The sequence below is a fragment of the Merops nubicus genome, unplaced genomic scaffold (assembly GCF_000691845.1).
Source record: "Merops nubicus isolate BGI_N331 unplaced genomic scaffold, ASM69184v1 scaffold6442, whole genome shotgun sequence".
NCBI classification, from domain to species: Eukaryota; Metazoa; Chordata; class Aves; order Coraciiformes; family Meropidae; genus Merops; species Merops nubicus.
The window spans coordinates 72,167-85,827 of NW_008595534.1; the positions used below are offsets into that span (position 1 = coordinate 72,167).

At 43.3% G+C, this 13,661-nt stretch overlaps 1 protein-coding gene across 1 annotated transcript in view; it reads right to left on the minus strand.

The window, feature by feature from the left end:
* The window catches only part of RAPGEF6 (Rap guanine nucleotide exchange factor (GEF) 6), a gene marked incomplete at its 5' end in the record, with an annotated part of 34,706 nt that overhangs the window by 1,065 nt on the left and 19,980 nt on the right, over positions 1-13,661 (minus strand). The window contains 6 exons of the mRNA XM_008936073.1: positions 2,331-2,842; positions 4,618-4,843; positions 7,774-7,887; positions 9,574-9,708; positions 11,161-11,352; positions 13,205-13,425. Of these exons, the coding sequence (XP_008934321.1) occupies positions 2,331-2,842; positions 4,618-4,843; positions 7,774-7,887; positions 9,574-9,708; positions 11,161-11,352; positions 13,205-13,425 (1,400 nt within the window). The remainder of the gene's footprint in view (positions 1-2,330; positions 2,843-4,617; positions 4,844-7,773; positions 7,888-9,573; positions 9,709-11,160; positions 11,353-13,204; positions 13,426-13,661) is intronic.

Sequence of the window (13,661 nt, forward strand, 5' to 3'; positions counted from 1 at the left end):
GCTTTTAAGTTCCCTCCCCTCCCACCCACCCCCAGGTCTGGGGCTCACGTGCATGTTAAACTGGGATTTTGCCATGTACATGTTGCAACAGGAGAGTTTGAAAGCAAGGGTAATTTTTTAAATCTATTAGTTGAGTGGAATTTGTATTCTTCTTGTGCATAAATTTTAAATAGTGAATGCTCACTGCAGTTCTTTTCAGCAATTGTGATATTTTTCTTATCTTACAGGAGTGTGAAAGTGAAAAATAAGGGGGTACTTGTGCTGTGGACTTGTGAGACTCCAGGTGTTGGCATCAGGAGCAAGAGCTGGTTCATGCCTGAGGGCCTCAGGCCATGCTGGGGCTCACAGGAAAATCAAGAAGATTGAATTCACACCGTCGGGGGTTTGGCAGCTACACGTGGGTACAGGCAGAGATTTATGTTGCTGATTTATGGGATTCATTTTCATTTAACTGGCCCCTAGGAGAACGCAGGGAACTGACAGAGGCTTTCCCCTCCCTGAAGGGATGGATGGGGAAGGGCTGGGTCCTCAAATCAAAGCCCCCACCCTTGGTCTTGGTTGGTTTTGGAGGACTGAGGAGGGTGGGAATAGTCTCCTTTAAATCTACAGGTTTCCTAGAGCTACTGCCTAGCCCACTGTCATAACAGCAGTAGGAATAACATGTCCTTTTGCAAAATTCCAATGCATAATATTTTGCAAATTCTCTCAAAATAAAACATTGTAGTATCCACAGCATTGAGTGTCTGCAATTTCTGTCACCCACCCAACCCAGTCTCAGGAGGTTACAAAGCCCTTGCCACCAAGAATACTCCTTCCCTAAGCAGCTGATTATTCAAATACTCACTTTTTAAAGAAAATAAGGTGGAATTCCACACAGTGGCTATGGGGAGCATAACTAAGGGGCAGCCATATAGCTTTTGATGTCTACTATTGGTAAAAGCAATGGAAAATCTTTTCCCTGTGGGTACAGCAATGGCACATCACTGTTCCACACCCTCTCTGCTGGCTGTGGAACTGAAGATCCTTGTTTTGTTCACCATATTCTGAGCTCACACAGTCATTACAGACTCTGCTGCAACAAGCTCTGTGTAGAGAGGCAGCAAATGGTGAATTGAAGTGAAAATGTCTTGGGCATATTGTATGATGGTGAACAGCTCACATTTGCAAACCAAACTTCCAGCCCCCTCTGCAGGTGCACTCACACTCCACTGCAGCACGTCGCTGAGTGGTTCTTGCCTGCCTGCACCAAGGAGGACAATGACATGGTGCCATAAATGGAATTAGAAGGAAGGGGAAGAGCTGTGAGCAGACAGTGTGCACTGCATAGCTAGGATGCCATCTCCCACAAGAGCTCAGAGGCTCAGCAGCAGCTCTGAAGGCTCCAAGGGCACAGCACGTGCCCAGGAGGGAGCTGTGGGCAGGCCTTCTGCAAATCCCCACCATGCTGCCCTTCTGCTACAAAGCCAAGGAGGAGGAATGCAACCCAAGACCTCTACCCTACACGTGATGTTTATTCAAGCAACTACCTTTGATAACATAAACCCCTCCAGCAAATTAGTGGGTAATTAAATTGCATGTCAGCTGCACCCTTGACTTGCGGCCTAGAAAGCTTTTCACTCCATGTTTTATCTTGTTCCTAACCCAGTTCCTTTCGTTTTGGCTGCTACACTGATTAGGACAGGGAAACATCTTGCTTGGTAGAACTATGCATCTTTGAAAAGACATTTTCTAAGTTTTACTCCTTTCATATGCAGCCAACCTGCAGCTGTATAACCAAATAAACGGCAGTTTAACAGAGCACAGATAAGAAGGGAATCTGCTTTGCCCTTGAGCTTCTAGAGACCAAAGCCCTGTGGATGAAAGGTGCCCCAGCTCCAGAGAGGAGGGAGAGCTCTGTACCACACAGCAGTCATGATCCTCCCTCTCAGGTTCATGGAAAGTCTGTATTATAGGGATTTCAAGAAGCCATGCTCATTGCTCCTTGCCAGAGGAATGTCTCCAGTGATGACTGTTTCCAAAATCATCCAAAAAAAAAAAAAAAAAGAGGTTGTACTACAGAGAAGAACTGCCTGACAGTCTCCTGAAGGCAGTTCTCCTGCAGATCCATAAAGTGACTGGGAAGTGGGCTGGTTTATTATTTCAATTTGCTTAATGCAAAAGAAGGTGGCTTGAAAACACGCTGTCTGCGCAGCGTTCTGATGGAAACCACATGCAAAGCAGAGTTTAACATGCCAGCCAGGCCCCAGACCTGCTGATGTCATTCCTTAACAACTCCATATCAAAATGAAAACCAGATGTAGGAGCTTCCATAAGCTGTTGGCTTGGCTTACCTATGAGGCCTTTTTCTGTACTCGAAGTAACAGTTTTGTAAGTTGTATCAGCGCCTGGTTTAGAGTCCAAAACCTCTGTCTGCTCTGCTGTAGAGTTCTCCAGCCCCCTCCTCTTAATTGTCCCATAGTTTGTTTCGTAGGTGTCTGAGAGGGAGCTGGAGGAGGCCCAGCTCTGGCGAGACTGGTCGAGCTCCACGCTGGCTTTCGACTGCCTGTTGGCTTTGGAGAAGGCTTCAGAATACAAATAAGCCTCCTCAGAGTAACAGTTTGTGGGATCCACTTCAGCTATGGGTCCGTCCAGCTGGGTGTGACGGTAAGAGTTGAGGAGGTCCCAGCTCTTCTGGTTTGGGATATTCTGGAAGTTGTCATGAGAACTACTGGAGCATGAAGTCCAGCTCCCCCTGCCGCTGTCCGCGGCCTCCACCGTGATGTGCTCGTGGGAGATCTCCTCGCTGCTCATGGAGGAGGTGAAAGCCATGCCCCTGATGAGGGCTGGCCTACTCAGGGACCAGCTACATTTCAAAACAACAGAAAACAGGAAAAAAAAGAGCCTTGTAAGCTTTTAAAATGAGAGTGATGTACTGGGAGACAGTGACCTGATTTTAAAGACAACCGAGCTCCGGTTTGAAAACGGGGAGGCAGCAAGGTCAAGGCCCATGGAGCACTGACACTGGTATTCCCAACTCACTACTGCACATGGCAGCAGCAGAGTTATTCCCGAGGGAATAACAAGTCTGCAACAGCTACAGGCTTGACCCCACATCTATAAAAATCCAGGCCACACAGGGTTTCCTCTGTCAGCTGCAGCAAGATGGTGCCCAACAAAGCAGAAGAGCAACGAGCTTAGTTTCAGGCTACTACCACCTTTTTTTCTTTGCATTTATAAGCTAAAACCAAAATAAATATTGAGAATAAAACCCAACCCCTTCACTGGCAGCAACATAAAGTTGTTTAGACTGAGTGGAGGTATTTGTATTTCAAGAAAATTTGGAAATACTGGGCCCAAGTGACATTTGTGGAAACGATCTGGAGGGAGAGATTCTGAAAACCCAAGTACAGAATTTCTGGTTTAAAAATGTGGCTGCTAAAAGCTCTAATCACTGTCAGTGCATAATTAAAGAGGGGAAAAAAAAAATGAAGCCAGGTTTGCATGAATTTAGAATACATTAAGCTACTATTGCTAGACATTATTCAAATCTCTTAACTATTTCTGGTTAACGAACACAGGGGGAGCAGAACATTCAGATTCAAGAGCATTCCTCAGCAGTTTACTGACATGTTGTGAAATCAAGGAATGTTTCTTAGATATGTGCTAACAATGTTTTTCCCTTGCATTTCTAACTTTTGACAAAAAAACCTGCTTTCTTCCCTTCAAATCCCACTGAAATCAAGGCATAAAGGGACAGCCACAAAACAGGAACAATCTGCTTTTGGCTTGCAAAGTGAAGAGTGGGTTTAGAGAGCTGTGGTGGCCCTGGAGCCATTCACTCCACCTCGAGCCACCACTGAAGATGGCTGCTACAGTCCTGACTAAACTCTCAGCATGTGTTAGGCCTTTCAGAAAAGGGAATTATTTGTATTTATTAAGCACATCTTTAGCTCTCATTTTAGCCCAGTAAAAACAGACCAAAGCACTATTTTCTGAAGAGCTGCATCACTTTGGCATAGCAGACACTCATCAGCTTTATTTTAGAGAGACCACCACAGAATACTGGAGTATTCTAATCAATTATACACAAACAACATACAGCTCTTCACAGAATTTAATCATAAAAATCTTATGTTGCCTTAGAGATGAGCTACAACTAGTAAGGAACAACTCCATTGACTTGAATTCACATCTGAGAGCAAAATATGTTATCCCAATAAATCCTTAAATCCTATGGATCAAGGTTTAACATCTAGTAAGACAAAATCAAAAATTTCCAGTTCAAAGTGACAAGTTCTCATTGCACTGAAGTAACAAGACTTCCTGGGTGAAAACTCTGAGGAAGACTGGCAGAAAGCTTCCAGTTCACCTCAGCAACAATTGATAACAATGAAAATCCTCAAAATCCACATTAAGAGTATGTTAAGTGGCACTGCTGACTCCAAGAGAACTGCTAAGGCCCTGTGCCTGTTCTGCTGTCTCTCACTACTACACTCATTTGGTAATTATCATCTAGCAAGATGATAACTGCTCCTAGCAAGAGCTTCATGACCACAGCAGAATCCATGACGGCACCTTGACCAGGGCTCTGTTACCCTTGCTAACACCCAAGCTGCACCCCAACCAGCTGCACCTTACCCTGGGCATGGCTGCCCATAGTCAGCCAGAGGCTGAGGATGCTCTTTTCTCTCTGCCCCTGCTGAATCCACCACGAGGAGAGACTGGGACAAACTCCTCTCATCCTGCAGTGCTGCTGACATGGAGTCCACCGAGCAGTTGCTCACGATGCTGGACCGGGAGGAGATCTCACTGTGGCTGGAGTCTGAGAAGTTATCAGATTTAGCTGAAGGTATGAGGGCGTAGCCTGAAGGAGAGGAGAAGAGAACAACTTGGTCACAGAGCAATTTGAGTTTCCTAGGCATGACAACGAGGCACTGACACACAGACACGTCAGGAAGAATTCTTTAAAGAAACAAGTCAAGCCCTTTGTTTGCACACAATCGGTCCACAGAGGTTTTTAGGGCACCAAATCTTTTAGCATCAGTCAGCATCTAGCACTATAATTAATGCACTTCCAGTGACACCAATAACCTACCTGCAACTCCACTACTCTCCAGAGCAGAAGGTTAAGCCTACATAAATAGGATGAATTGCTGCAGCATGAACAGTGGGTGGACAGGTCAGGTCTCCCCAGTTTTTTAAGAGTCCTCTAGTACAAATTTCATGCATTTCCCACTATCCTTCTGCCCTACTGTCATGTGAGGCTCAAAAAAAAAATAGAAAGAATTTGGCAGGGGGTGAGGAGATGCTGGCTAAGGTAAACACCAGCTATTAGCACTCGGGGATTAGCCATATGGTCCATTTCAGTTTTATTATCTGTTCCAAAATTAACAGAGGAGGAAGCAAAAGCAGGAAATACAGCTTGGGCAGGAGCTGGACCAGACACCAGAGTTGCTCCTGCAGAAGGGAAACAGCTGAAGATCTCACTGGGTTCAGAGCAAAACACATCATTTTTCCTTCTTGGCTCACCCTTACCCTCATATAACTTATTTCCAACACACAGAATGTGTATAGCCCCAGATATCCAACACCTTGTCTTCCTAGTACCTCAGTGAGCACTGTGTGCACGCTGGACACTCTGTCCAGAAGGATACTGTGAGAGACAGCATCCAAAGCTTTGATAAAACCCCAAACATCCACATCTGCTGCCCTCCCTTCACTTTTGAGGTGAGTAATCTTGCCTTAAAAGGGTACCAGGTTAGTAAGGCATGACCCATGCTGGCTTTGTCTCCTGACCACATTGCCTTATTGTCTTTCAAGCATTTTTCAGTAACTCTCAGAAAATGATCATCTCCACCATTTTACCTGGCACTGAAATGAGACTCACAGGTTTATAATTACCAGGGTTGTCTTCCTTGCCTTCCTTGAACACTGGAACAACATTTACTACCTTCCAGTTGACTGGGATCTTCTCCAGAGTCCCAGGATCATCTGTAAATACCTGAGGGGCATCTAGCAATAACATCATCTGACTCTTTCAGCACCCCAGGGTGAAACCGATCAGGCCCCATGTGCCTTCCACTGCAGCAGCAAATTGTGGCTGTTCAGATTTCAAGCTCTCTGGATATTCATCTCTTTAGCTAAGTCCATGCACCATCACATGAGCAGACCCCATGTGACTGTGGTGGTGTTTTGGTTTTTACTTTTAATTTAAATATGTTTTTCTTTGAGTTCCCAAGTTGGTTTCTCTGGAGCAAATCCACTGCACATCAGGAAAGACAGGCCTGCCTTCACTAGGAGAAATCAGTCCATGATATACCTTGCACTATGTGCATAAAAACTACAAAATTAGAACCTTTATTGGAAAATTCTGGATCATCAACTGCTTCATGTGTAGGTAAACAAGCATCTGCATATTAATCAAACCACAGCCTTTCTTCACAGGAGACTGTATTCATACACTGTTGACAGAGTCCTCAGAGAAGCATTTTTTTTTCCTCTACATTCCTGAGTTCTCACTTCACTTCTACCTCCATGTGCCTTTGAGCTGGACTGTCACATATTCACATGGATTAGGTGAAAACGTGACATGAGCAGGCAGTAACACAGAAGACAAGTGCCCTTCAGTCCATAAAAAAATAGAGAGCTCATACAGTGTGGCAGCTGGAGCCACTGGTACCCATGGCACTGAACACAGAATTTGAGAGATTTCACAGCTTAAGCTTGATTATTGCTGCAAGATTTTTAAGAGCAAATATAAGCATTAAATATCAATATCATCCAACTATAAATCTGGACCTTATGAATGGATGTATTTAAACCAGCATCTTAAAGATTAACTTTCAGTTTCCTTTCTTTTGACAATAATTAATGCTTCATATTCTTTGTCTAATGAACTCCTTAAGATTAACACAACTGTACTGCACTAACAAATGTTCTCACAGTGCATCTTAATTTTAAGACAACAACCTGAAAGATCTGGAGAACCAAAGGACTCCTCTTCATTAAAAGAGATTAACACTGTCTGAAAGCCAAGTTATTAAATAACAGCCCATGTCTATAACCAGAGTAAAGGGAAGTCTCTGCTGGCCTTAAAAGCTCAGGAGAAGGTGACATGACCAACACAAACACACCAGTGCTGGAGGTGAGCCCTCGATTTACAACGTATGAGGGACTATCTGGAGCCTAATTAAGAGAGTGTTGCAGAACTTACTGGTTCATTGGTATCTGTGAAACACTAAGTAACAGAACTGTCACTGTACCTGTTGCTTGATTTTCTAAACTTCACATTATTGTCTTCACTGCACTGTAAGGGTGCTTAGCTATAAATAACTGACACAAATATCTGGAAGGGAAGCACATCAAACAGCTTAAACACGTAAAAGAATAATGCTAAAATAACTTAGGTAAAAATCAGTGTATCTGACAAAGTGGACACCATAGTCTTTCTTCTAAAAATCCATCATATAGTCTTCCTCCTCCTTCTAGGCTTCACGCATAGGCAGTGAGATGGCCACAGGCTGCTGTTGCTATAGATACTTGCTGTACTCAGAGCATCACTGTCTTTCTCCTTTTGGTTTTCACTCCTTTCTGAGGCTTCAATGGGCTCTGCTTTCCTTTTTGCAGTAAAAGCTGTTCTTTCCCTGGAGAAGCTTCTTTCCCACTTCGCTCTCCTGTGCTCGCGCTCAGCTTCTGCCTTTCCACTCTCATCCTCTCTGTCTCCCTTTTCACTCGTGTCAGAACTGTCTCTTGCTTTGATAATCATCTGAATTTTCTTTTGTAAATAAGCCCCACCTATGCCATAGCTGCGTTGTCCACTGTTCTTGTTGCTGGTTTCACTGGCCAGGGATGAGGAAGAACCAGAGAGATTCATCTGGCTGCAGTTATCCGACCTTTGGATGTTACCAACTACAATGAAGAACACACAGGCAGGTCTTGGTAAGCAATGAGATAAATAACAGCAAAAATAACATCCTGATTTTAAAACTTTTTTTTCCTTCAATCCTATTTGCATATCACTTGGGTATAGCTCGAAAGAAAATGGCACCTAAGATTAAGTGGAATGTGTTCGTGCCTAAAATTCTGTCTTTCCACTGTCTGTGAAGCACCTAATTTTAGTTCAATGGGCTGTCAGCACTACACACACAACAGGCTATGGATCACCTCAAATTAGACCAGTGCTAAAAATATGCTGAAAGCAAGTTGAATTAATTAAATAATCCCAAAGAAACAAGATATGTTTTTCAAAGAACCAGATGAAAGTTAACAAAAATAACATGTTTATAAGCAACGCTGGATAAAAATCTCAGTGGAACCAAGTTTGGCAACCCGAGTAATTAAGCTGCTTATACATATGCTGTGTTTAAGTAAAGAAAGTGGCATTCTCCTGAAGGGAATGGTCTCTTGTGAAGGCAGAAGTGGAGAGAGCAGCAGGACCTCCTGCTGTGCAGGGTGAGGAGATGCAGAAGTCATGTGCCATGCCATGCTAACCCCGTGCCTCCGGGCTGGCAGTGAGTCAAAAGCAGCACAGAAGGGAGGGGAAGAGCCTTACACCATCCAGCACTGACCACACTGGCTGACTACAAAGAGATTTCAAAGGAATTCCCATCCAAGGTTGACTAATGATGAAGTGATGCGGGTCTTTTAAGATGAAGACATCAAAAAGAAAGAGACTCTCAGGGCATCATGACAGACAGGGACGTATACAAAGCCCTGTGCACAAGAACAACAGATATGAACAGTGACTCAAGGATTTAGATGGATGCACGACTTTGCAGCTATCAAAACCATCTGCTCTGGAGAACTACAACACCATTTTAAGGTATTAAACTGAAGCAGGGTAGATTTAGACTAGATAGAAGGAATCTGTTACAATGAGGCTGTTGAACCCCTGTCCCAGGCTGCCCAGAGAGGTGGTCGCTGTCCCATCCCTGGAACCATTCCAGGGGAGGTTGGGGCTCTGAGCACCCTGCTCTAGCTGCAGATGTCCCTGCTCCCAGCAAGGAGCCTAGACTAGATGACCTTTGAAGGTCTTTTCCAACCCAAACCCTCCTATGATTCTAATGACCTGATATTCCAGCTGCCTTAGGCAAAACCCTAAGATGTCCCAACAGCAGCATTTTCTGTACAACACTCTGGTCTTCAAGAAACCCCCAGGTTTGCAAATCCCATCCCAGTTACTGGCAAACCTAAAATCTGAACTGATACACTGGTAGGGCATCAGCACTTAAGAGCTATTGGGAGTTCTGTCAAGAGCACTTAAGGAGTTTTTAAAGGAACAACTGTTCCCCTTTTCAAACAGTAGACGACTTTTAAGGCCAAAACACATAAATGCATTGAAAAACTGTCTGTTAACAGAAAGACATGATTCTAAACTTTTAAGGCCAAAACACACAAATGCATTGAAAAAACTGTGTCTGTTAACAGAAAGACATGATTCTACTCTTGACATGAATATACTAAACTACTATTTCTCTACTGCATCATCACCAACAAGTATTCCTGCCACTGCCCAGCCCAGGTTTAGCACAAGAGAGGCTGAGGTTCCCAGATGGCTGCTGACCTGCAGGGGGAAGGGCCAGGCAGCACACCTACCTTTGCGTGGAGAGCCCTGAGGAGAAGCAGGGGGGCTGGAGTGCAGAGAAGATGCCATGGACATAGTGTCATCTGTTTGTTTCTTACTACTTACTTCCTCAGACAAGCTCAATGACTTCTGTGGAGAGCCTGTACCTACAAAAAGCAATGGAATTGTTTACTGCTGGAAGTAAATGGCAATTGCTCCACTGGAGCATTCAGCAAAAAGAGAAGCAGATGCTCAGGAGGATTCTGCACGTGGAGACAGTCTCCAGTTCTAATCCACCTCAGATATGCAGTGGCCACTGCTACTGCTGGCTGCTCATCTGGAGTGTGCTGAAACACCCAGGTTTGGGTGGGACCATCACACCACACTAGTCATGGGTTTGGCAAAGCACTAAAAAAGGTGCAATGTACAAAGCTTGGCAGAAACCCTTGCCCAGGACACTGCTGAAAACCATTTGTGTCATAGCCAACAGGTCAGTCCAAGTTCTTCACCATCAGGAGTTCTCAAATCAGCACCCACAGGCACTATCCCAAACTTAGCAAGTTCAGCAAAACCAGCATACCACTGGACTTCACAAACTGGTGAGTTGGTCTGTCTTGTTCACTATTAGACCACCTTGCAGAGGACACAGTGCTGAGGACTTCATTTAAATTTTCAATAGCTTGTTAGAATCAACACTGAACACTTAACAGGTGGGAATGAAGAAACACCTCTCAGCAAAGCCTCTGGAAAATAAGTTGCACAAGCTTTTAAGAAGAAGCTTGAAATAAATACTGAGTGGAAACACTATTTTATATCCTGCAATGTGCTGTTGTCTGAAGGTATTTTAATGGATTTTGCTCCTCACCATTTCTTACTGAGTGCAACTCCCTTTATTTAATAACCCACAACTGTAGCTTTCAAATGATACAATTATGCAAATAAGTCAAAAGCATTTGAATATGTAACACTGCTTTGCAACCACCAAATTTAGAGACAGAAAAAAACCTGATGCTCACTAAGAGCAATTCATAACATATTTTGCTTCATTTGACAACAATGTGGCTATAATGGGGTTCTGGGAGTTAAAATATTTAATATCTGTGATTCGTTTCAGTGATTTCACTTGAATATATTCATTTTGTCATGAAAAGAAACAATGTTGTTCTACTTTTGTGCAAGATCCCTTTAAAATGCAGAAGTACACAGTAAAAAACTTAACACTGTGCACCTGACCTGTTCAAGAGAGAGATGAAGAGCACTTCAGTTAGGTGTTCTTTAGTTCACAAAAAACCTTGAAGTCTGTACACTTTTCATGTATATAGGAAATAAGCACTGCTACAGAAAGTGTGAAGTTACAAGACATGAAACTAAAGCAAGAGCATATCTGGAGCCAGCAGCTTATGATGAGCTGTTTTATGAGAAGTATTTAAATATTGTGCAAAGCACTAAGTAAACAGCACGCCCTCCTAAAACCCAGCAAAACGCTTCAGCTATTTCCAGTGAATGAAGTAAATGAAGCATAACAGTATCTCAAATAATCCTCCCAGCTACAAACAGCTCCTCCCTCTCCTGTACTTCATGCACACAACTCTCCAGGCAGGTGAACTGAAGATACTCACTGAATGTGACATGCTCCTTTGTCAGTCCCTTTTTCCTGCTGGGGTATAAGTTCACAGTTGGAACCTGAAGAACTTGACTCATCCTGTTCTGTTGGTGCTGATGGGATTTGGTGGTTTGGCCAATGGATCTCATGGGTACTGGAGACATTTCAGAGGATTTTCCTCCTCTTCTCTCACTTAAATTCTTTGTTACTGTTAAGGAAAAATTGCATATAGGTATCTTGGACTTTGAATTGCAGGATTATTCCAGTTGCTCTGAGTGCAACCACCCAAAGCACCCACAGGATGAAGCAGATAAGATGTGTTTGAAGCCATTTTAACTCCACACACACCTACCCTGTTACACTGAAGAGGCTGTTACATGAAGTGGCATTAAAAAAACCTGTTTAAAGTGTCATAGAGGTACTTGAGCAAAAGACAAAAAAAAACTCAACGTTATTTGTCCACCACAATTCAAGTTTCTATTTTATATGTTTGCACATAAGGTGCAAAAGTGTAACAGCACCTCCTCCAAAATGACCTCATGCCACCAAAGGGAGAGGGGGCAGCTGGTTTGCAGCTGGTTTTCACTAGGTGGCACAATTGAATTACAACACAGGGCCCTGATTCAGTTTCTACTTTAACCACCCAGCAAATAAACTCTGAAGTTGAGGCCATCTGACTTCTCCTTAAAGTCCCTTGCAAAGGTCTGGACTGCAGCCATACTGCTGCTCGTTCCTCTTTGCAAGCAAAATTTGTAATTATTTCTTTAAAACAACTGAAAAACAATCTCATAACATTTCTTTTTGTTTGCTAGGCTTAATATGCCACCTGCTCTGTCTGCAAGCAGATCATCTGCCCAGAGTTCATCCTGCCATGTTTTAATTTCTTGTTTCAGAGTGGGTAGAGAATAAACCCCACAATAGTGTTACCTCCAAGCAGAAGCATCTTGTGCTGTTACCTGTCTGGCTGAACACAACAGGGGCAGAACCACCTCCCCTAACACTATATGATGCTGGGCACCTTTCTACTCAGAGCTACCTCTCATCTCTGGCAAGCTCAGGCACAAGGCCCATGCAAACACACAAAATTTCACATTTTTAAGAAGGGAGTCAAGTATTGCCAATTCCAGGATTCCTACAACAGTGCTACTTAAAAGAAAATGTTAAAAAAATTGTACAGGAAGGCACTTTAGGAAATAACAAGGATTTGCATTCTTAATACTGAATAATGGAAAGGAAAAAAAATCTTATCTTCAAGTTGCCATTTCCTCATCATGCTTTTAACTTATCTCATCAGAGACAAAGTGATATTGGAGGGCTAAAGAAAGTCTTAAAATGCTGCATTTGGACAACAGGGCAAGCATGAAACATTATTTTGACTAGCAAGGTCGCTACACTCTTCTATTTTGAAACAAAATGACCTTTCAAGCAAGTGAGAATTTCTAAGGATCAAAATAAAATGCAATTGCCCTTTCTCATTTTTAAATAAGAATTTGCTGAACTGTAAGATAGCAGGTCAGGTAACAGTCTGTTCAGTCAGACAGTTGCACAGGAGTTCATATTATGGCAACCAACCTGTGCAGCCCTCAATTTTTGACTGCCAAACCATGTCAATCCCACCAGTCAATATTGACCTAACTTCTCAACAATCTTCACCTATTCTAAGCTGTAATCCATTGCAGTTTCTGTATTGATTTTGTCTCTTTTCATTTTCTTGCTGTTCATATGGTAAACGTTACTTTTATCCTTCCTAATTCCATACAAGGACAGCAGGGCAAGAAGAGAGCTAATGTACTATTGAATTTCCTTCCAGACTGATGAAAAGACACAGTTTTCAGAACTAAAGGTCAAAGCAGAAAACATCACTGAAGTTTTCTGAGCTCAACCAAGATCTGAAGATAAATGCTGGCTTGCTGAAACTGTTAGAACATGAACTGACAAATGAACGCTTACTATTTTTCTTCTTGAAGGGATAAAAGATTTTAAATGAGTATTTCTAGGGAGGGAACAAGATTTTCATACATTTCATAAACTGTGTCACCACTCTGGATCCCTGTACTCACAAGTGCTGTAGGCAGGCTCGCACTGAAGAGACAATATTTGGATCTTTTCTTCATCTGTCTCTACATTGAGGTTGGACAAGTACTGCTTCACCTTCCTGGCCATCTGGGCATCCTCATACAGCTTCTTGGCATTCAGAAGCGAGCTGCGTCGGGCACGTTTCTTGTGAGCACCTCCCTGTACATCCAGCATGTTCGAGTTGGTGCTGCCCTGGCTCAGAGATCTAGAAAAGAGAAGAGCAGAGCAGTAAATGCTGAGATCCCAACAGCCAGGAGGAGCCACCGCCGCGCGCGCCACGGCAGATTAATACCAATCATCTTCAGTTAGGGCTAGTGCATGCTGATGCAAATGAGTTAAAGAGATGAACAGCAGTAAAACAACACTTGGCTTGAAACAGTCTGGTAAACTGATAGCAGCAGTTTGAGCCTAGGAAAGGATTGCCCCTGCAAGGGTGGAACT